The sequence below is a fragment of the Amblyraja radiata genome, chromosome 9 (assembly GCF_010909765.2).
Source record: "Amblyraja radiata isolate CabotCenter1 chromosome 9, sAmbRad1.1.pri, whole genome shotgun sequence".
NCBI classification, from domain to species: domain Eukaryota; kingdom Metazoa; phylum Chordata; class Chondrichthyes; order Rajiformes; family Rajidae; genus Amblyraja; species Amblyraja radiata.
Genome location: NC_045964.1, coordinates 15,201,387 through 15,226,211, shown reverse-complemented (window position 1 = coordinate 15,226,211; position 24,825 = coordinate 15,201,387). Strand labels below are relative to the sequence as shown.

The following is a 24,825-nucleotide window of genomic DNA, read 5'->3' as shown; positions in this document are numbered from 1 at the left end:
AGCATCTCTGGAGAGAAATGGGTGATGTTTCGGGTCGAGACCCTTCTTCAGACTGGTTAGGGATAAGGGAAACTAGCGATATGGACGGTGATATGGAGAGATAAAGAACAATGAATGAAAGATATGCAAAAAAGTAATGATAAAGGAAACAGGTCACTGTAAGCTGTTTGTAGGTAGAAAATGAGATGCTAATGCGACATGAGTGGGGGAGGGGTAGAGAGAGAGAGAGAGAGAGAGAGGGAATGCTGGGGCTACCTGAAGTGAGAAATCAATATTCATACCACTGCCCAAGCAAAATATGAGATGTTGTTCCTCCAAATTAAGTTTAACCTCGCTTTGACAATGGAGGAGACCGAGGACAGAAATTGTCTGTGTAGGAATGGGAAGGAGAATTAAAGTGTCCGGCAACTGGGAGAACAGGTTGGTTCACATGGGCCGCGAAACGATCACCCAGTCTGCGTTTGGTCTCGCCGATGTATAAGAGCCTACATCTTGAACAACCGATACTGTACATGAGGTTGGAGGAGGAAACAACACTACCTTTTAAGTAGTTTGATCGTTCCTGATCAAAATCATTTTATAACCAATTTGGCCTGCATGATGCAATTGTTCCCTAATTCACCAGTCACATTATATCCAATTCATGTTGTATGTACATTATAGCAGAATTACTTGTATTTGAAGCTACTTGCATCTTACCAATGCTGAAGTACCTTGGGTTCATTAATTGTTTGGTTTGTACAACAGGTTATCCAACATAGAAATAAAAACATTTGATATTGTACTTTAAGAGCCTGCAGGTTGCATTCCTGCCACGGCTTCAGTTCTTTAAAGAAATTCAGTGGTCATTAGTAAGTGTGTACATAACTCTTACATTTTTGAAATCGTGGCTACCTATTTGATTCGTGCCCTTGGGGGGATAAGTATCCTGGGCTAGTCTGGCCCAGCCTAACAACGACTCTGTCCCACTGCAGCACTACATGGCTGAGGAAGCCATTCCATTATATCCAAGCCGTTATGTTGTGTGACTTTAAGTGGGCAATAAATAACAGGGCATGCTACAAGAATGAACTATAACACTGGTGAATATAATTCTACTCGCAGGTTAGTGATTTGGAAAGAGTGTGGAAGTATTTCCATGAAGCAGCATGTTGTTATTGGTCACTATTGCCAATTTACAACAGCATACATCACTACGGTCAGGTTAGCACTTTTCTCATGTCTGCTCTGGGCACACTTGGTTTAACGATTTGTGGCTCTAACACACCGAGCCGTGTGCATTTTGACATCGAGGATGAGGGCAATTCTTCAGCCATGGCTGCAAAATTGTTGGTGATCTGTCTCAAATTCTCTCAACCCAAGCCAAGGTCACTCTTCGGGGAAGTCTGGTCATTTTGGAGCCATGCTTAGCTTAATCTGAGCTTCATATGTGCCAATCAGTGCTGTGTTTTGCAAAGAGTATGATGTGAAGTGTTGCCCTGAAATGCCGGTCTTTACAAGTAACGCATTTTAATCTACCCACATTTTTTACTTTTTACCCGTGGCCTAAAACAGTAGCATCTTTGTTGGGACACCTTTGTTGTATACAAGAGCTCCCTCAATTCATTCCCTACAGACTTTGTGTACTAACTGGTCTGTTTCAACATCCCATTGCCCAAGTTCACTTGATGTCAAAACACCTTGCATTGGGAAGCGCAAATTGAGGTTTATTTCCTGGAGTGAACCGCAACACGGGAAGGGAGGGAGGGGGTAGGGAGGGTCTGTTTAGTAAGATTGAGGTAACATCCGAAGATATTTTTTCAAGAAGATACAGGAGTGTGGTGCAGTTGGGATGTTTGGTTTGTACTTGATATATTTTAAATCTTGTGTTCTACATTTTACAGGTCTAATAATGAAATGTCCTGCCTCTTGATGTCGTATGACATGAACTGCACTGATTGTAACTTGACCAACTTAAGCGGCACAGCCATGGGAAAGATGATGCTGGGACACAATGGAGTCCGAGGCAGCAGAGAATATAAAGATCGGGTTGCCGATGGTGAGAGCAAGCAAGAGTATCGACCCAAGCATCGTAAAACGTATCCGCTCCGGAAGCGGATACACTGTCAATCTGGCGATATCCCTTCCCTGGGTATTGCCAAAGATCTGGAAGGAATATCGGTTGATGGAGCAAGTCCTACACAGAATATCACGGAGCCCTGGGATTACCAGGGCAACCAGGACAGGCTGCGAGTGGAAGGGCCCGAGGAGGAGAGAACACAAGACACTGGCAAGGAGAATGACAGGACAGTGGCTGTGGCCCCTCGTGCCGCCGAGCCGCGGCCTCGAAGGTTGGCCAGCCTCAACGCGGAGGCCGTCAATAACCTGCTGCTGGAGCGCGAGGACTACCCGTCATCGAGCCGCCGATGCCGGAGAAGCACCAGCTGTAGTGTGGAGTATGCTGGGAGCAAGACTGGACTCCCAGCCAAAAAACAGACGGGTAACCTGGGCGGTTCGTCAGATGGAGACGTTTTTACCAAGGGCGAGAGCGGCGCTGCACTGGCCAGTCATGGCTGCCCTAGTGTGTCGGTTGAGCGGCCGACTAAGAAACGCATGGCCAGCCTCAATGCTGCTGCATTCCTCAAGCTGAGCAACACCAAGGACGGTTCAGCCAGCCGTCGCAGTCGGACAGACAGGGAGGGCAAACCAGCCAGGGGGGTCGGGGGGACCCGGCTGCCCATCTCTCACCCGCAGGCTGGGCAACAGTGCCCGCAGGCCAAGAAAGGTGACCTGAGGAATAGTGTCTCAGCTGTACCATCGCCAGATGCTGGCACTGGAGGCTGTGAAGTGTCACAGAAAGATGAGTCGACCAACATGGTGCACCACGCCAGAAGGTTGCCTATTACCGTGGACCTTCCCTGTCAGTGTGCAGACAAGACCAAACAATACTTCCGTCAGTTCTCAATGCTCATGGGCGACCAAGCCATGACTCAGCCCAAGTACCAGACCGTGGAGGAGAACCGTGCCTCAGGTGCTGACTTTGCACAACCTTTCCAGTCACACTCTAAGTTGACTTTACTGGATAATTTTGTGTCTGCTTCAGACCACTACGAGTTTCTGCCTCCTGATGTCTGTCTTGCTTCTCCAGTGGACGACCTCTACTTACACTATGATAGAAATGACCTGCTGCCCGTTGGATGCAATTCTCCACACGGCTGCTCAATGTGTTCAGCCAGTTTCTCCTGTTGTACCCCACCGGACGATGAAGGTACCCTCCTCATTTCGCAGAGCACTGTACCCTCGGGTGTCCCTTTTTCACATGCTCCATGCAGGGACTCCCTTTGCTTTGTGGGAGACACAGCCTCTGTACAGTGCGTGGGTGTTTCTGACTACGACTTTTGCAGAATGCTTCATCCATCACTGGACCAGGACGTGGTTGGAAGGACTTTAAACTCAAATCGGACCAACTGTCAGAACGAGCTGGGACAGAAAACAGGTAGGAAGATTCACCATTAGTGGAGTTTAAATATCATCTTGGTGTGGTGGGTTTGTGTTGGGCAAATTTGAAGTAGTTGAATGAAAGCTTTAGTTTTGCTTTGAATTTCATTGTTTTGGGGCACTGATATTGTGGGGTATAAATATGTACAGTCAATTAATGAATCCAGGAAAAGCTGCATTTAGAAGAATGGTTACAATTTGGAGTTTGATAGCACAAATGAGTTGAGGCAAATTGTTTGGCTGGATTGAAAATTGCCTTCAGTCATGCAAAGAAGGAATAGTATTTCCTATTAGATAATCAGCTGGGAAGCAACTTTTATGGAGTACTCGACCAAGTGGGACCCGTTGGGTCCCAGTCACCATGGGGGTGGGGGGGGGGGGGTGAGGTGAGGTATGTATGTGGGCGGGAGGGGTTTGTGAGGGGGGGTTGGAGGGATGTGGGGGAAGGAGGGGAGGTGTGTGTGTGTGGGGGGGGGGGGGTAGTTTGGGAAGGGGAGTGTGTGGGCGGGGGGGGGGGGGTGGAGGGGAGGGTGTGTATGTGGGTGGGGATGTTGTGGGCAGGGGATGTTGTGGGCAGGGTGTGTGGGGGGGGAGGGGTGTGGGGGGAGGAGGGGGTTGTGGGGAGCGAGGGGGGGTTGTGCGGGGAGGGGTGTGGCGTTGTGTGAGGTGTGTGGGCGGGGGAGTGGGAGGGGTGTGGGGGCAGGGGGGAGAGCTCGGAGAAAAGACGGGGAAGAGCCATGGGGGAGAGTGGGGTATCAAGGGGGAGGGGAGCAGGAGCCAGCGTGGGGGACCAGAGGGGAAGTGGTTGACTTTGCCATGGGGACTTACAACGGTCGCTGACCGCTTGCTGGTCGTTCTCCGCTGGGATCAGAGTCTCCGCTTTCCGACATGTCCGACTGCGCCGGGCCGGGCCATTTCCGGTGCCTCCCTCCGAAATTTGTGTCCGGTTGGAGACCTCCGCCGGCCATCCAGAGCTTCCCGTAGCTGCTGTAAAGACACAATGGCGCAAGAAGGGGCAGACCGTCCCGTGAAGGGACCAATCCGCGCGGCGCTGAATTGCAGGAGAGGCAATCGATCTGCGCATGTGCGTTTTTAAAGTTTTTTAAACCTCGATAACTCTTACCAGCTTCCACCGATCGGAACAAAACTTGGTGCAATCGCAGCACAGGAGAACGGTGAGTAAGCTAGCTATCGCGTACTGTTTTTGCGCAAATAGAATGACCGCCAAACCGGAAGATAACAAGATCAGAGTTTTAGTTATGTATAGATAGATAAACACTTGCATAGGATTTTCGTTTGAATGGCCAGTTCTTTTGAGTTTTGACTTAATCTATCACCTGTGACATGTTCACTGGTCTTGTATCCAGCTCAGATGAAGACTCTCTTCTCCACTAATTTTGTCTCCCTGGCCACAACCTCACGTGCTAACAAGCTTGCACCAAATTCTATTAATCTAGTGCATCCGAAGCTGCACTTTGGTTACCATTCCAATAACGGCTGCACTTAAAATGTTGCCTCTTGTGCTCAAGTGCCTTCTGGCACTTTGGAATTTCCTTTTTCCTGTCCACTTTTTTATCCCCTTCCATAGAGCTCTCTTTCATCAAACTTTTAGTGACTTGTAGGATGCTTGGTGTCAATTTTCCCTGACCATGCAACTGTGCAGTGCCGTGTTTTCCTTTTAAGAGTGCTATATGAATTAAATACTTTGTTGGCCTCGGGGTTTGAATTTTTTTTCTTGTTGTGACTTCCAAGGCTTGTCTGGTTTTATGCTAACAGCTAGATTGTGCAATAGGATCTCAAGAGTTCTCTCAGTGTGCTGTGATTAGGCTGTGCTGATCAGTTGCATATTATTGTCTCCAGCTCCATCTAGTTGATAGTTGCTGAATTATTTGTATGTTTATGTAGTAAAGAGCCAAATCATCTGTTAATAGTAGCTGGTTTTGGCCAAGAAGGAATGAACTTGCTGGAGAATGACAAGCGAGCGCCACTGACTCCAGGGTGCTCTTGACAATGATGCAATTCTAATGCGTGCGACTTGCAAAAGTAATCTTCTGCTTGTTTAGTCATTCCGCAACTGGGAGGACCCATCGTAGAAAGTTACTTGGATAGTTTACTAACTGACCAATTTCAGACAGGGAACTGAACAAAAGACGTCAATAGTCGAGTGTTTACTTGTCATGCACCAGATATGAAGCCGAACAATTACATTTTTTACAATAATTGAAACATTAAATTTAAAATAAGTTATCAGTTATTCTCAGTAAACTAGATTATGAAAGTGAAGAAACTGATTAGGAGCTGGTGTAGATTTTTTTGTTGCGTGCTAACGAGCTATTGAGTTAAAGGAAGAATTGAAGCCAGATCCTTTGGTTGAATACTCATTCACCATGCAAATTAATGAAGTTGGAATGCATTTGGTATCAGTCCATTGAAAATGGAATACATTTTGGTAGGAGGAGGGATACATTGATAGATTGATTGATTGATAGACTTTATTAATCCCCTTATTCAGGGGAAATTCTGATGTCCTTGCAGCACACTAATAAAAATACAACACAGTATTCATGAAGAAATTCAACACCAAAAATAAAAACATCCCCCCACAGTGATTCCCACTGTGGGGGAAGGCACAAAGTCCAGTCCCCATCCTCTTGTCCACCCATAGTCGGGCCTATTGAGGCCTCCACAGTCACCGCCACGGCGCCCGATGTTCTCGCCGGGTGATGGTACTCCGGCGTCGGGAGAACCCCCAGCGGCTTGGGGTGCCAGGAACGGCCGCCTTCCCACCGGAGCCTGCGGCTTCCAAGCCAACAGACCACGCCAGACGGAGCTCCGCACACTGGTGATCTCGGCGAGATGTAAGTTCAACGTCGCAGCTGGCCGCTCCGCAGAACCGCGGCTCCACGATGTTTTCCTCGGCGGTACCAAGCATACTGGAGTCCCAGCGCGGCGACCCAGGAAAGGCATCGCCCGCTCCACGACAGCGCTCCAGCGCTGCGCCGCCGCCAAAGCCAATGTTCTGCGCCAACGCCGACGTTCTGGCCAGGTCCCCTCAGGGAAACGTCGCTCCAGGACCCGCTGGTAGGCCGCGAGGACAGGTCGAAGACGCTGCTCGGAGGAAGGCAACCCATCCGACCAGGTAGGGACTTAGAAAATGGACAGCTGTAGATTGATTTTGGCTTCAAGGTATAGGACCCTGTGTCTAGTTTTAAATATTCACTGGCTCATCATACCACGTTCTTGGCTATTTGGTGCAATGGGATTCTCTTTATTTTCCATATCCTGTGAGAAAATATGCCCCTTCTTTGATGTAAACTTACACAACTGTTGCAAATCAGGCAAGCCACTTTTGAGATGAGAATTATTTTGAACAACTAGAAAGAATATTCATTCATGCAGCGCTTTTGCATTCTTGCAACATACAAATCAATTGAACCTACTTTAACTACTTTTCAAAGTGTCGAAATGTAGAGGAAGTGAAACAAAAATGCTAGAAACATTCATCAAGTCAAGCTATGTGTAGAAAGAGAAACAGTCAAAGGTTGTAGTCATTCATTGTTTATCTTTCCACAGATACTGCTTGTCTTGTTGAGTGATTCCAGCATTTTCTGTTTCCATTTCAGATTTCCAGCATACTCAGTTGTTTTTAAATCTATTCATAACTAAAACTCTGATCTTGTGCTCTTCAGGTTTGTGGGTTTTTTTTCTCTTTGCGTAAAAACGGTGCACGATAGCGCTACGACCTTTTGCCACCTTGCTCACCATTCTCCTGTGCTCAAGTGCACCAAGTTTTGTTTCAATCGATGGTATAGTTTCAAAGTTATTAAGGTTTGAAAATCATAATAAATGCACATGCGCAGATTGGTCTCTTCTGGCAGATTGGTCTCCTGTCCTGTCATTCACCGGCGGCGCCGGCCTCTCCCAGCATTGCACGGCCACAGCCACCGCCGTGGGCCACAGCCAGAGCCACCGCTGCTCCGGGGAAAAGGAGCAGCAACCTTGAGATCCTGGGGAGGTGAGCAGGGAGAGTGGGGTGATTGTGGGAGAGGATGGGGTTTGGGAGGGAGAGGGGGGGAAGTGGGAGAGGTGAGGAGGGGAAGTGTGGGAGAAGAGGAATACAGGGAGAGGAGGGGGGGAGGTGTTGAATGGGGAATAGAGGGAGAGGAGGGCAGTGGGGGAGGTGATGAGGGATAGGGGAGGTCAGGAGTGGGGGGGATAGAGGGATAATGGGGGTAGGGAAGGGAGAGGAGTTATGGAGGGAGTGACTGAGGGTAGGGGAGAGGGAGGGAGTGGTGAGGGAGGGTTTGGGGAGGGGAGGAGAAGAGTGAGGATGAAGGAGTTCTGGGAGATATGGGGAAATGAGCCGCGCCTGCGCAAATTGGGGCTATGGTTGAGTGGTGGAATGTTGCGTTGGGGGAGCAGACCTCCCGTGTGACTGGGTCCCAATGGGTCACACTTAGTCTAGTTTTACTTAAACTTTATAAATGCAATTAGTGTGCTGACAGTGCCAGCAAAAAGGGTTGTTAAACTCACTAGATTTTGTGAATCTGCAGGTTTTTGTCCAATTGTCACAAATTTAAAGAACATAAAAATGGAGGTGGCCTTAAGTGTAAAGTCAATATTAGTCAAGAGAGGAGGGAAATGGTCAAAGGGTTAGAACGGACGGGGAATGACCACAAGCGTGTTTAGGTGGCTAGGCGTAAAGTGGAATAATAATGATTTCAGTATTGGTTTAGTTGAGGCAGAAGCACAGTCCAACCACTTGCAGATTGTGGAGATTTTTGCAATGGCAGATGTGTGCTGGAGCAGGAGGGCAAAGGCCCCGGAAGCCAACAAGATTAACAAACTCATCAGGAAGGCTGGTCCCGTCCGGGGTTCGGAGTTGGATTCATGGGAGGTGGTCTTGGACGAGAGGATGCTCCTCAAACTGCAGAGCATCTTGGACAATACAGCTCACCCCCTCCATGACGCACTGGTCAACCCGAGGAGTACCTTCCGCAACAGACTGGTTCCACCGAGATGCAGTACAGAACACCACAGCAGATCTTTCTTCCCTGTGGTTTTCAAACTGCACAACTCATCTCCCTTCTGTTGTGGGGTAGACCAAGACTGACCCCCCCCCCCCCCCCCCCTTCCCCATCTTTGCACATCCCCAATGCTTTCCATTCGTCACTTTAATTTCATATTTCATGTATCTTGTGTTTTATGACTGTTGGCAGATCAATTTCCCTCCTGGGATAAATAAAGTTCTATTGTACAGAATAATACAGAATGCAAAGATCTCATCATTCTCATCAAAGATCTGTATCATTCTATCTGATACAGAATCTGATCATCATCATCATCTCTCATTTCCATCCATGGACTCTGGCAGTGTACCTCCTCCAACTTTGTTTATTGTATTCGGTGCTCCTGATAGCAAGATAAAGCATAGACTGAGATTGCTTCGCAAAATACTTGCACTCTGTCCACTAAGGCCAGCAGAAGCGCCCCGTTCCCGTACTGACCTTTCTGTTCTTGGCCTCCTCCACTGCCAGAGTGAGGCCATACGCAAAGAACAGCACGTCATATTCTGCTTGGGTAGCCTACAATCCCCAACATTATCAACATTGAATGCTCCAAATCCAAATAATACCCTCCAACCATGTGCGCACACAAGTCTCTCACCATTCCAGACTCTCCCATCCCCATATAGTATATTTCCATTTATCCCCTCTTTCCCACCTTCCCCCATCCTCTTCCAACCACATCTCTCCCTCTGGCTTTATGTTTAACTTCCGTTCTTTTCCTTATCTGACTCCCATCCAAGTACTAACCAGGCCTGAGCCTGCTTAGCTTCTGAGATCAAACGGGATCAGGCGTGTTCAGGCTAGTATGGCCATTGACTGACTTTATAGACAATAGGGGCAGGAGTAGGTCATTTGGCTCTTCGTTTAAACCTGCTATATTAGATGGGGGGTTTAAACAATGGGATGATTTAGGAATTACAAGGATAGAACATCTGTATAGAAAAGGAAAATTTCTTTTATTCCAGGAGTTACAAGATATTTATGGATTGTCTCCACAACATTTGTTTAGGTATTTACAAATTAGAGATTATATTAAATCCAATACACAAGATTATAAAAATAAAGAAGCAGGATTGTTAGATGAACTGTTTAATTTATATCCAAATACAGAAAAATTAATAGCCTATATATATAACATCATTTTGGATAAGGAGAATCCAATAACGGAAGTATATCGTCAAGCATGGGAAAATGAAATGGGATTGGCTATAACAAAAGAAAACTGGGAAGAAAGTCTACAACGAATACACCGGTGTTCATTAAACGCCAGACATATACTGATACAATTTAAAGTATTATATAGGTTACATTATTCGAAAACTAAATTAAATAGTATTTTTCCGAATCTCTCCGCTATTTGTGATAAGTGCAAGAAAGCAGAGGCAAATTTAATACATAGTTTCGTTACATGTCCTAAATTGAATTATTACTGGACAGAAATCTTTAAAGTTATTTCTGAAGTCATCAAAGTTAAATTGGACCCTAACCCAAAGCTAATAATATTTGGAATTCCGGATTTACATCTATCACTTACAGTAAATCAAAGAAATTTCTTTGATTACTGTTTAATAATTGGAAAAAAAATCATATTGAAATTTTGGAAGGGAACATTATCCCCCACAACCAAAATGTGGGCAACAGAGATGATGGAGACGTTACATCTGGAAAGAATTAGATTTGTCCTATTGGACAAGTATAATTCTTTTGAACAGATATGGTCTCCATATATACAGTATTTAGAGAAGTAGCTGTTCTTGGCAACACAGCTCGACGTGCACCCTGCGGGATTTGGTGAGAATAATTCATTTTTATATTGGAATTACATATATGTCTTTATTGATACTATCACTTGTAGTAGTGTTATTAATAATACATATTGTGGTTACTAAAAATGTTTTTTTTTTTTTTTTTTTTTTTTTTCGTTTCTCTTTTCTTTCTTATATATAATCAAATTATTATTTAATCACTCTCTTAATGATTTATTCTTTCTCTATTCTTTCTCTATCATTATTTCTAAAAAAACAGTAGATAAGTATTACTAGTGTTTTACTTAATGCAAATTGAATTAATTTGATATAAAGTTGTTTGAAGCATTGTAATTGATTACCTTTAATAAAAAAATATATTACTGGCTTTATGTTTAACTTCCGTTCTTTTCCTTATCTGACTCCCATCCAAGTACTAACCAGGCCTGAGCCTGCTTAGCTTCTGAGATCAAACGGGATCAGGCGTGTTCAGGCTAGTATGGCCATTGACTGACTTTATAGACAATAGGGGCAGGAGTAGGTCATTTGGCTCTTCGAGCCAGTAACGCCATTCAATGTGATCATGGCTGATCATCCCCAATCAGTACCCTGTTCGTTCTCCCCATATCCCCTATCTTTTAGAGCCCTATGTAGTTCTCTCTTGAAAGTATCCAGAGAATCGGCCTCCACCACCCTCTGAGGCAGAGAATTTCACAGACTCACAACTCTTTGTGTGAAAAAGTGTTTCCACTTTGACTTTTGCCTCTTCACCTCTAGCCTTTGAACCTTCACACCCGTGTCCATCTAAAACTTGCCAGGCTTTGCCCCCTCTTTTCCAGCTTTCTTTCCCCATCCTCCTCTTCTATCTGTCTGAGAAGTGTCCTGATCCAAAATATCGTCTGTCCATTCCCTCCACAAATGCTGCCTGATCTGTTGGGTTCTCCAGCATTTTGTTTTGTTCAAGATTCCAGCATCTTCAATGTCTTGTGTATGCAAATATTCTTCAGCTGTGTCTGAAAGTGGATGGAGCATGTGACACAAATAAAGGATAAGGGCATTCAACTTTCTGGCACTTATGGTAATGGCTTTGTCTGTCATTTGCTCTGTAAGAAAATGTGGAGAAAGGGTGCAGAAGCAAGACTGCAGTTGATGGAATCTGAAGCAAAGGCATAAATAAGGTGGATGGTCACTACTCTGTTCTTGAGATAGGGGAGTCTAAACTGGAAGAATAAGGGGGTTTGGGGGGGTCAAATGGGATAGTCAAGGATGGAGTTAAAGGGATAGTTAATGACTAACCCAGAATTAACAGGAAAGAAAGCTCCCAAAGGGATAGGAGAGTATGACCAAGTGTAGTGGGAATCGATGTGAATGGTGAGATGCGTAAGGAATTAAAAGTACTGTATTTGAATGTGCGAAGTATAAGAAGTAAAGTAGATGAGCTTGAGACTCAGATAGAGGTTGGTAGATATGACATTGTGGGGATTACCGAGACGTGGCTGCAGGAGGATCGGGTCTGGGAACTTAATATTCAGGGTTATACATCCTATAGAAAGGACAGGCAGGTGGGCAGAGGAGGGACGGTAGCTCTTCTGGTGAGGAATGGAATTCAGTCCCTTGCAAGGGAAGACATAGGGACTGACGAGGTATAGTCACTGTGGATTGAGTTGAGGAATTGCAAAGGCAAGAAGACACTAATTGGTGTTATCTACAGACCCCCAAATAATAGCCCGGATGTAGGGTGTAAGTTGCAGCAGGAGTTAAAACTGGCATGTAATAAAGACAATGCCACTGCGGTGATGGGGATTTCAATATGCAGGTAGACTGGGAAAATCAGGTTGGTTCAGGACCCCAAGAAAGAGTTTGTAGAGTGCCTCCGAGATGGATTCTTAGAGCAGCTTGTACTGGAGCCGACCAGAGAAAAGGCAATTCTGGATTTAGTGTTGTCCAATGAACCAAATTTGATAAGAGAACTCGAGGTAAAGGAACCGCTTGGAGGTAGTGATCATAATATGATTAGATTTAATCTGCAATTTGAGAAAGAGAAGGTTATATCGGAAGTGGCAGTGATGCAGCTGAACAAAGGGGATTATGAAGTAATGAGAGAGGAGCTGGCCAAGGTAGACTGGAAAGGGATACCAGCAGGAATGATGGTGGAACAGCAATGGCAGGAATTTCTGGGTATAATCCGGAAGATGCAGGATCATTTCATTCCAAAAAGGAAGACAGATTCTAAGGGGCGTAGGAGGCAACTGTGGCTGACAAGAGAAGTAAGGGATAGAATAAAACTAAAAGAAAAGATGTATAACACAGCAAAGAATAGCCGGAAGCCAGAGGATTGGGAAACTTTCATTGAACAACAGAAGGAAACAAAACGGGCAATGCGGACTGAAAAGATGAAGTACGAAGGGAAGCTGGCCAGGAATATAAAGGACAGTAAAATCTTCTTTAGATATGTTAAGGGAAAAAGAGCAGCAAAGTCAAATGTTGAAGCCCTTGAAGGCAGACACGGGTGAAATTATTATGGGGAACAAGGAACAAGGAAATGGCAGAAGAGTTGAATAGGTACTTCGGATCTGTCTTCACTAAGGAAGACACAAACAATCTCCCAGAAGTACTGGAGGACAGAGGATCTAAGGGGGTCGAGGAACTGAAAGACATTTTCATTAGGCGAGAAATAGTATTGGGTAGGCTAATGGGACTGAAGGATGATAAATCCCCTGGGCTTGATGGACTGCATCCCAGGGTCCTCGGGGAGGTGGCTCTAGAAATAGTGGACGCATTGGTGATCATTTTCCAATGTTCAATAGATTCAGGATCAGTTCCTGTGGATTGGAGGATAGCACTTTTCAAGAAAGGAGCGAGAGCGAAAATGGGGAATTGCAGACCAGTTAGCCTGACTTCGATGGTGGGAAAGACGCTGGAGTCAATTATTAAATGGGGCATTTGGATAGCAGTAAAAGGATTAGTCCAAGTCAGCATGGATTTATGAAAGGAAAATCATGCTTGACTATTCGACTGGACTTTTTTGAGGATGACAAGTAAAATGGATGAAGGGGAGCTAGTGGATGTAGTGTATCTAGACTTTCAGAAAGCCTTTGATAAGGTCCCGCACAAGAACTGGTGACTAAAATTAGAGCACATGGTATTGGGGCTAGAGTGTTGACGTGGATAGAAAATTGGTTGGCAGACAGGAAGCAAAGAGTAGGAGTGAACGGGTCCTTTTCAGAATGGCAGGCAGTGGCGAGTGGAGTACCGTAAGGCTCGGTGTTGGGACCGCAACTGTTTACCATATATATTAATGATTTGTGAGCAACACTAGCAAGTTTGCGGATGACACAAAGCTGGGTGGCAGTGTGAACTGTGAAGAGGATGTTAGGAGGTTGTAGGGTGACCTGGACAGGGTGCGTGAGTGGGCAGATGCGTGGCAGATGCAGTATAATATAGATAAATGTGAGGTTATCCACTTTGGTGGCAAAAACAAGGGGGCAGATTATTGTTAGGTTAGGTTAGGTAAGGGGGAGTACAGCGAGACCTGGGTGTCCTTGTACACCGGTCACTGAAGGTTGGCGTGCAGGTACAGCAGGCAGTGAAGAAAGTTAATGGAATGTTGGCCTTCATAACAAGAGGATTTCAGTATAGGAGTAGAGAATTTCTTCTGCAGTTGTATCGGGCTCTGGTAAGACCACATCTGGAGTATTGTGTACAGTTTTGGTCTCCTAATTTGAGGAAGGACATCCTTGAGGCAGTGCAGCGTAGGTTCACGAGATTGATCCCTGGGATGGCGGGACTGTCATATGAGGAAAGATTGAAAAGACTAGGCTTGTATTCACTGGAGTTTAGAAGGATGAGAGGTAAATCTTATAGAAACATATAAAATTGTAAAAGGACTGGACAAGATAGATGCGGGAAAATGTTCCCAATGTTGGGCGAGTCCAGGACCAGGGGCCACAGTCTTAGAATAAAGGGGAGGCCATTTATTGAGGCGAGAAAAAACGTTTTCACCCAGAGAGTTGTGAATTTGTGGAATTCCCTGCCACAGAGGGCAGTGGAGGCCAAATCATTGGATGGATTTAAGAGGGAGTTAGATAGAGCTTTTGGGGCTAGTGGAATCAAGGGATATGGGGAGAAGGCAGGCACGGGTTATTGATTGGAGACGATCAGCCATGATCACAATGAACGGCGGTGCTGGCTAGAAGGGCCGAATGGCCTCCTTCAGCACCTATTTCCTATGATTCTATGTAATGAAAGGGGAAAGATAACAGGCAGCTTTTTCTCAGGTTGGTGGGTATATGGAAAGAGCTGCCTTACGATGCTGTAGAGGCAGGAACAATCACAAAATTTTTAAGGCATTTACACAGGTACATAGATTGTAAAATGTTTAGAGGAATATGCGTAAATGTAATGAGCTCAGTTAAACATTCAGATTCAGATTCAACTTTAATTGTCATTGTCAGTGTACAGTAGAGACAACGAAATGCAGTTAGCATCTCCCTGGAAGAGCGACAAAGAATATGACAATAAATACATCTATTTACATGCATACAGTCATAGTGTTTTCCTGGTGGGGGGGGGGGTGATTGGAAATCACCGAGGTACATTGTTGAGTAGTGTGACAGCCGCCGGGAAGAAGCTGTTCCTGGACTTGCTGGTCCGGCAACGGAGAGACCTGTAGCGCCTCCCAGATGGTAGGAGGGTAAACAGTCCATGGTTGGGGTGAGAGCAGTCCTTGGCGATGCTGAGCGCCCTTCGCAGACAACGCTTGCTTTGGACAGACTCAATGGAGGGGAGTGAGGAACCGGTGATGCGTTGGTATGGACAAGTTGGGCTGATGAGCCTGTATCTGTGCTATATAACTTGGACTTGTCACATTGTGCTGCTTTTATGGAGATGGTGTGCATATGAAACAAGCTGCCCGATGAGGTAGTTGAGGCTGGTACTATAAAAGCATTTAAAGGACCCTTGAAATGTTTAGGTTGGCCAGACACAAGCAAGTGGGACTAGCTTATGGGACATCTTGGTTGGGCATAGATGAGTTTGGCAGAGGGGCCTGTTTCCTTGCTGTATGACGCCATGAAGTCCATGAGCTCCCTGATTTTGTTGGAGGAAACATGAAGAAAATAAGCATTATGTGATGGTTTTTAAGTAACGAAATCCAAGGAATATCCTTGCTGTCCAGCCGGATCCCAAAATCTTAAATTGTCTCGATGTGATTCCAACATATTTTGCGTTGAATTGATAAACCAGTAGTCTTCCCTATTTATTGCATTTTGCCTAAAGGGAGTGGAAATGAGTGTGCTGAAGAAAGGTGATAAAATGTGAGAGTAATGAAAACTGAAACATTGCGGATGGTAGAGAAGGCTGAACAGTTCCGTTGTGGAAAATAAGCTGAATTTTGCAGCATAGAAAGGATTCTTTTGAAAGAGCTATCCGTTATTCGTACATCCTTTTCTTGCTAGTTCTGCAGTTTATTTTTTTATTTTTCAGGTCTTTTATTCTAAAATTCATTCTGCTTCCATCATAAGGTCAAAAATGATAAGAGCAGGATTAGGCCATTCTACTCTGCCATTCAATCATGGCTGATCTATATCTCCCACCTAACCCCATTCTTCTGCCTTCTCCCCATTACACCTCTACTAATCAAGAATCTGTTTACCTCTGCCTTAAATATCCATTGATTTAACCTCCACAACCTTCTGTGGCAAAGAATTCCACAGATTCACCATCCTCTGACTAAAGAAATTCCTCCTCATCTCCTCCCTAAAGGAATGTCCTTTAATCCTGAGGCTACGACCTCTAGTCATAAACTCTCCCACTAGTGGAAACATCCTCTCCACATCCACTCTGTCCAAGCCTTTCATTATTTGGTACATTTCAATGGGGTCCCCCCTCATTCTTCTAAACTCCAGCGAGTACAGGCCCAGTGCCGTCAAACGATCATCATATGTTAACCCACTCATTCCTGGGATCATTCTTGTATACCACCTCTGCCCCCCCCCCCCCCCCCCCCCCCCCCCCCCCCCTCCAGAGCGAGCACATCCTTCCTCGGATATGGTGCCCATCATCTTTTCTCATGTTACACACTTCAGGTCATAATGCATTGCTATTGTTTTTTCATCATTTTTTTTCCAATTGCACGAACTCTATGGGCCAGTGCCAATGGTCATAGTTTTTCTCTATTTCCTCCATCGTTTAACACATTAAATGTTTTGATCAGATTAGCCCTCCCCAACAATATTGCTGCTGGATGGGGATTTTCTGGATAGGGAATTCCAGGATATAGAGCCAGTCACAATAAAAATCTCCAGTATCCAGGTTAGGATTGAATTCAACTTGGAGAAGAACATGCAGCCTATGTACCTGCTCCTTTGTCGTTTTTTCTAGTACAAATAATGGGCTTGGGGTTGCTTCGCAGATAATGCAGTACAAAAAAACTTTTACAAAAAAATGTCTCCAGTGTATTCAATTTGCCATGTGGTTTCTCGCTTAAGAGTCAAGAGAATCAAGAATACTTGATTATCATGTGTGGAACAATGAAGTTCTTACTTGCTGCAGCTTAACAGGCCCATTAACATAATGACGCACACAAATAGAATAATTCATAACGTATAAACCAACTGTAGATCGTTGGTCTTCTAATTTTAACCTTTAATGCCTCGTTTTGTGTGCTTTGTATTTGAGCCTTCAAATTCCAAGATGGTTGACTTAACTCTTCTAGCCTAGTAAAAGGGAGTCAAATATTTTGATTTAAAATGTTACATTTCCAATGGTTAGTTGTATGGAAATTTTCTGAAAAGAAGAATGGAATGAAAGTGAGTTTCCAGTATTGATGTCAAATCTAGGATAGCAGAGATCCTAACTTCATTTTAGTGAGATCAAGGTTCTCAAAATAAAATATTTTAAAGAGATTCTGTACTGGAGAAAATGAAATAAGCGATTAAGGATTGTTATTGCTGTTTACATCTATTAAAAAGACCACTCTGACATGCTGTCCAATATAGGGTGCTAAAAATCCATGGATTACATAAAGTTTAAAGGGGAGGCAGCTATTAGGATTATATTACATTTTTTTAATCAGGAAATAATATTTAGCCAATTCGGTGAGAGAGGTAAATGAATGTGCCACTTAGGTGATTTTTTTCGGCGACTGCCAGAGACTGTCACAGTCGTAGCAGGTTGCCGAAAAAGCGGCGACTGGACCCACATTACGACAATGTCTCTGACAACCTACCACCAACCTACCAACCGACAACCTACCACCTAGTCGACGTCAAGCTAGGGCAAGCTACCGACAACTGGTGACCCAATCGTCGTGACTTAGGACGTCCATCTAAGACCACATCTATAACAACCTACCACCACACAAGTAACAATCTACGACACCCGAAGTTAACCAACATCCACCCACAATAAGCAATGACCCTTTCGGCGACAACTGAAGCCGCTGGTACCTGTCGCTGGTTGACGTAGTTAGTCGCCAATGGAATTCACCGCAGTCAGCACGCGGCAACAACCAACGTCACCTGATGTTATCCTGGCGACAACCTACCACAGCACCTACGACAGGAGAAGACGGGCAATGTCAAGCCCACTGTTGCTGAAAGATTTTGAACATTTCAAAATCCAGCGGCAACAAGAAAAAAGTTACGTCACTTGAGGAGACAACTCACGACAATACAGGCTTCACCCTGCGACCATGTGGCGACAACCTATTTTCTGGCTGTCATGGAAAAAATCGCTTAAGTGCGACAAGCCCTTCACTATTTCTGTAGGGTGGCAATTACTGGCTGACTGTTCAAATGCATCAATGTGACTGCAGCAATGTTATTCAGATGTATAATAATTGCTGCATTAGACCCCAAAGATCAGTGAATGGATTGCCATTCTTTATTTGGGACCTTTTTCCGGGTTATGGTGCTATGTTAAGATGCTGGGACAGAAATTTGACTCTTGGGATTTGTGGGGGTAAATGTGGAGTGATTGTGATGGTCCTATTATCAAACTTCTAGGCGTGAACCTGGTTCTGAGATTTGGTGATTCCTGTTTTCCTGCACCATTAGCAATTTGCAAATGTAATGTTCAATTAATTAATGATCTCAACCAATTTGCTCAATGACCAATTGTTGGATTGTGTACCAAACTTCCAAAGTCTGACTTGAGAACTAATTTTTTGAGTCCATGCTAGGTGTGCCAACCATGGCACATCGTTGGTAGCGTCTGGGTTCCAAGGCAGTGATAGTAGAAAATAGGTGCAGTAGGCCATTCGGCCCTTTGATCATGGCTGATCATCCAAAATCAGTACCCCGTTCCTGCTTTCTCCCCACATCCCCTGACTCTGTTAGCCCTAAGAACCATATCTAACTCTCTTGAAAACATCCAGTGAATTGACCTCCACTGCCTTCTGTAACAAATTCCAGGGGTTCATGACTAAAAGTCCTCAACTCAGTCCTAAATGGTCCACTCCCCTGGTTCCGGACTCCCCCAACATCAGGAACAGTTTTCCTGCATCTAGCCTGTCTAATCCCCTAAGAATTTTATGTTTCTATAAGATACCCTCTCATCCTTCTAAATTCCAGTGAGTATAAACCTAGTCAATCCATTCTTTCATCATATGTCAGCCCTGCCATCCTGGGAATTAATCAGGTGAACCTACGCTGCACCCTCTCAATAACAAAAGTTCTTTCTCAAATTAGACCAAAACGGCACACAATACTCCAGGTGTGGTCTCACCAAGGCCCTGTGCAACTGCAGCAGGTTCAAATTAGACTGCAGACATTTCAGGATAAAAGTTATGCTAATGCTTCCATTATTGTTCTGGGAACTGGCTGCGCTAGTGGAGGTAGCAACTCTAAGATGAGATATTAATTCAAAGCACCAGAAGAGCAAATACAATTTAATGGCATCACCTGAAGTCTGAGGATCTTGAATTCCGGCCAATATTTTATTCCTGAAAATCATTAAAACATAATTTGATCAGCTTTCTATACGTTATCACCTTTTGATGCCCTCGAGGATAACCTGAGTCAGTGAAAGGAATACAAATTATCTTCATAACTACAGGCAGTGTTCCAACATGGGATCCTAGCTCCATCCTGCCTGGGCAGGCTCGACTGAATTTCTGCTGGGTTCATTGACGAATGATTGAAAAAGTTCATTTCAATATCTTTAATATTCTTATGAGTCGCCACGCTGCTTGAGATCACTAAGTTTCTTCAGAAATATTGCAGTCTTGCAAACAGTATCAGATGCGACTTGTGGCTCGCTCTCTCCAGGTCTGAATGAAACGATGGCTGCAGCTTTTATGTGGCACCTTCTGAGACACGATGTCACTGAATGGATACAGGATACTTTTGCAACAGGATATGAAACAACGAGAACTTGACCTAGATTGGAACCAATAATTCGAGTGGAGAGAGAAAGTTAAAGAATTAGACCCCGCAATTTGGCATCCAAGATTACTCCCTCTATTCACATGTACATGACCGGAGAAGTGCTATAGGGGGGAGTTGATCAAATTCTTGGCCATCAGGACTGGTTCTCGTATAGGACAAAGAACAAAACGTTGTGCCAAAGGAACAGGTATTAATAGTTTCTTTAAGTAAAAAGAGAATTGCGGAGCTGCAAACAGTTAACAGAAGCCTCATCCAATTTCAAGACACAAGAGGCTGCAGATGCTAGAATCTGTAGCACAAAAATAAACTGCTGGAAGCATTCAGTGGATCAAATACCATTTGTGGGGAGAAAAGAATCGTTGATGTTTTGGATTGAGACCCTGCATCAGGACTGAGTGGAGAAGGAAGGTGGTTAGTATCAAGAGAAGGGGAAGGGTGAGATGAGGGCCAAGTAGTGATAACATAGTCAAAGATGAGGAGAGCGGGGAGCACAAAGAAGGTCTCGGGGAACGGGGTACTGATTTTTGGCATGATGAAATTGAATGGTGGTGCTGGCTCGAAGGGCCGAATGGCCTACCCCTTCACCAATTTTCTACCCCTGTCACCTATTGGGCCCCGTCTCGGGAAAGGAAGGTTTAGTATTTGGGTGGTTTATTGTACTATGTACCAAGGTACCGTGAAAGCTTTGATTTGCATGCTATCAATCAGTAACTGATTCTATGTAAATACAATCGTCAAACTCAAGTATAATAGATAGAGCAAAGGAGAAGATACAGAATGCGGAATATAGTTCTCAGCATTATGGTGCATCAGTACCATACACAAAATCAAATGGCTGCAATGTGGTAGAGGTGAATTGGACAGTGCTCTAACTTATGGAAGGACCATTCAGAGGCCTGACGAGGGGGAAATGCTGCTCTCGAGGCTGGTGGTGCCTGCTTTCAAGCTTCTGGACATTCTGCCAGATGGGAGCAGGGAGAAGGAATGACTGGGATGGGACAAGTCTATGATTATGTTGGCCGCTTTTTCAAGGCAGCATGAAGTGTAGATGGAGTCTGATCTGGGTGATGAACTGGGCGACATCAACAGCTCTCTGAAATTTCTTGCGGTCTTGGGCAGAGCTGTTCCCAAACCAAGTTGTGATGCCTTCTATGCTGCATCTGTAAAACTTTAAGAGTCATTTTTGACACATGCCGAATTTCCAGTGTCCGGGAAATTCAAATGGTCACCACTCACAAAGCGATCGCCTAGTTTGCGTCTTACCTGTGTATAAGAGATCACGTTGAGAACACAAAGGCTACTTCCCCTCTAATCTTTTTCATTCCATATGGATCTCAACCCAAATCATCGACTGTGCATTTTCTTCCACAGATGCTGCCTGAAGCGCTAAATTTCTCCAGCCACTCACCCTTTATTTGCTATGGGTACCAGCATCTGCAATCTCTTGTGCCTCCAGTGGTATAAATATAAGAATTGAAATTGTCAAGCTACGGGTAACAATCTTGAATATGGGCACCTTTTTAAGAATTTACTGTTGCCACCTTTTGAGGGATAGCATGAGCATGGATTTAGACTTTCATTGTTTGACGTCATGTCCAGAGAAGGAATTGATGATGGCAAGCAGGAGAGGCCATGTCACACGCACATCAGAAATCCAGTCCTTTGGGCCTGGGCATACTCAAACTTATTGAACATATGAGTACTGTTCCTCAGTTGCTAGTAATTGAAAAGGATCATTCCTGTTGTCCCTTTTCAAAATGTTTTGTAATATGTTGCTGTTCTGCACCAGCTTTAATCACAGCAAGATCTGTGTGCATCAGCCATATTATTACCTGCAATGAAGCCTGCATCTGTCTGCACCCAATTACTATTCTGAAGTCTGGTTGGTCCTAAAGGTAATGTAACGAAACTGTAACCTCAGAACAAGTTAGCTACTGGCATTTAGAATAATCCCCAGGGCTTTTGGTTTGCATGAAACAGAATCCATCACCTAAGGCTTGGCACATAAATTGACTTAAATTGCATCAATGCTAAGTGACCAGTTGAATGACAAAGTTGTCCCACCGTTGGTGAGAGGGTACTAAATTTAGAATTTGTTCTTATTCCTAGCATTGAATTGTGCTCCACCCTCTAGTATGTGATGGGAAGGGAAGCAATTGGAAGTCACAAAATATCTCTTTTAAAGAAATGTTTAAGAAAGAGCTGCAGATGCTGGAAAAATCGAAGGTGGACAAAAATGCAGGAGAAACTCAGCGGGTGAGGCAGCATCTATAGAGCGAAGGAATAGGTGATGTTTCGGCTCGAGACCCTTCTTCAGGACTGAAAAAGAGTCTCGATCCGAAACGTCACCTATTTCCTTCGCTCCGTAGATGCTGCCTCACCCGCTGAGTTTCTCCAGCATTTTTGTCTACCTTTTAAAGAAATGGTTGATGTATAACAAAGCCACTGTAATGCAAAGGCCATTCCACAGCATTGCAGCACGTGTAAAATGACTGGGAGCTTCACAGCTACCTCTTGTGCAAATAATGAGGTTCAATGTCTTTTTAGGGATAAGAGAAACTGCACGTTTATGTAAGCAGTGTTTGGGTGATGGTATCTGATGAGGTATCCAACAGCTAATAATTTTGTGGTATGGGCAAGATATGTAGTATTATAGTGTTCGTATACAACATTTTTGGCTGGAAGTCCTAACAGGAACTTCCAGCCAAAAATGTTGTATACGAACACTAAGCTGCCATTTGTATTTACGTTGATGAAATTAAACCATTCGCGTTTAAATCTTGAGACACGAGACTGCAGATGCTGGGATCTTGAGCAAAACACAAATGAGGAAGCTGTGGATCAGGCAGCATCCTTGGAAGGAAATGGACATATGATGTTTTGACTGGGAAACCTTTAGACTGATGTTTAATCCTTTTCTCTTTTGCTTTCTAGACGAGTACAAGTCCCTGGAGCCACTTAGTGTAACCACGCCAGTCACGGGTCATCCAGCGTCACCAGCAAATCCTCTCTCGGGCTGCCCTGTCCCCACAGCTCCTTCTGCTGCTGAAACTGTCCCCTACATCCAGCACCCTGGTTTGGACATAACCTCAGCCACAAGACCCCACACCTTGTCTATGCCGAAGCTGACCCGTGAGTGCCCTCAGAGCTCCAAACCACCCAGCGGTTCCAAGTCCAGCCGTTCTTCACCTGCCCAGCAGAGTAAAGCTGGCACAGGCCACTCGGAGAGTAAGCAGCAGAGAATCAGCAGGAGACGAGGCACGAATGGCTGGCTCCCCGTAGGAGAGCCCTACGAGAAACCTGTCTACGTTGTGGTGAGTTGGTTTGGAAGATGCTGTTCTAACGTTTTTGTCTTCAATAAGGCTCTTCAATAAGGCTAAAAGACAGAGGCTAGAAAGTCAACTTAATTATAATGTTTTAGAATAAATAACTTTTATTTGAAAGCAATTTTCATAAATTGGGCAGTGAACTTTGCAATTAATGTGATGGTTTCAAAGAGTGGGGAGCTAATGTGGGGGAAAGCAAAACTGTAGGCATTTTGTGCAGAGCAAGCTTCCATAATGTCTTGTTTATTCTTTCTGTTACAGCGTGTCTGAAGGGTTAGTATAGATGATGGTCTGGGGAGAGGAGGAATGCATTGTTGGAAGTGCATCTTACAGCTGAGATGTTATATAGAGGTTCCTTTCGGGGCATTGCTGGAAAAAAAGGTTCTCTTAACCAATCTCTCAACTAGGATTACAAAGAACTGGGTCATTCACAAGAGTTGTGAGGGAGAACATGTTCCACACAAAGGGGTGGAAAGCATGGAACACTCTCCCGGAAAGTTGGACATTCTAAACTGAGACTGTAAGTTTCTTATTAAGAGTTGGGAACTAAAGCTAGTAATTGTAGTTAAGCCATATGCTAACTACATTCTAATTAAAGCTGGTTTGAAGGACTAGACAGCCTCCTAGTTCCCTGTCCCAAAACATGATTTGGCTCCAGCACAAACGATACACAAAGGCGCATGTGGAGAGGGCCAGTTGATTCTGTTGCCCAGAAGGATGTTAGTAAATGCAGGCATGAGTTGCAATAATTGACTATACCTTCTGCAAGCAATAGAACTCTGCTTGGCATTGCTCCTCAGTGGCTAACCACACAGTGCACTTAACATGAAGCTTTGTACTTGTTCTGCTGGTTAGTCATCCAATTGGCGTGCAAGTCGGCCACATGAAAGGGGGAACATGGATTAGATCTGATCATTAACACATAAAGTTAAAATTAAGTCCCAACAAAAATGGGGTTGCTATCTCCTCTCTGTTAAATGCTTTTCAGACAATCTGAATTACACCATTCTTGTTTCAAGGATAAATGGTTCGGTTAAATTTGGAATCTCAATCTGGACCTTTTTTGTTTAGTTTCCTAAATATGTACTTACGGTATGTTGGGTAGCTCCCACCTGTGTTGCAATTGACATCAATTGTCTTTTCCAAAATACACACAATTGGACTTGCCTTTGAATTGTAGAATAAATACAAATTAAATGCTGGAAATACTTAACTGGTAAGGCATCATAATTGGAGAGAGAAATGGGCTTGATGTTTCCGATCAGTGTTTCATCCCTTAAGTTATGGTTGGTATAACCAAAGAAAATAACTTTTGAACAGACAAGCTAATGAGTACGATATGCAAGTATTTTTGCAATCTGCTGGATTGTGATCTCTATAACCTCAAACTATCCACCAAGATCTGTGCTCCATCGATTCTTGTCTCTGCACCCCTAATTTAAGTTGTTCACTGGTGTAATGTAGTGGGTGGTGCAGCTCTCCAAGTTGTTGTTCTGCCTGACTCAGAGTTACTCCAACATTTTATGTCTGTTATTCTTAGACTAAATATCCAACGTCCCATGTTCAAATCCTCACATGGTAGTTTTGGAATTAAAACTCAGTGGTTTTTAAGTGGTAAGTTTTAAAATATAAAGTAGCCATGGAGAAGTAAGCACTTGGATGCAGGCCTGAGCTGCGGACGATTTAAAACAAATAGCTACATGAGCTACATACCAAACTACAATGCAGCACTCACCAACTTCATTTCTGCCACATTGATGGTTGCACTGGAATGGATTCCTGCACTCGTGGACAAAACCAAGATTTTCACTGCCTTCCA

The 24,825-nt window shown here is 44.3% G+C and overlaps 1 protein-coding gene across 5 annotated transcripts in view; it reads left to right on the top strand.

Annotated features, from left to right (window-relative positions):
- Positions 1-24,825, top strand: part of bahd1 (bromo adjacent homology domain containing 1) — an 86,069-nt gene that overhangs the window by 36,218 nt on the left and 25,026 nt on the right. For all 5 annotated transcript variants that reach the window (XM_033026767.1, XM_033026766.1, XM_033026763.1 and 2 more), the window contains 2 exons: positions 1,884-3,475; positions 22,615-22,994. In XM_033026767.1, the coding sequence (XP_032882658.1) occupies positions 1,897-3,475; positions 22,615-22,994 (1,959 nt within the window). In that variant the 5' untranslated portion in view covers positions 1,884-1,896. The remainder of the gene's footprint in view (positions 1-1,883; positions 3,476-22,614; positions 22,995-24,825) is intronic.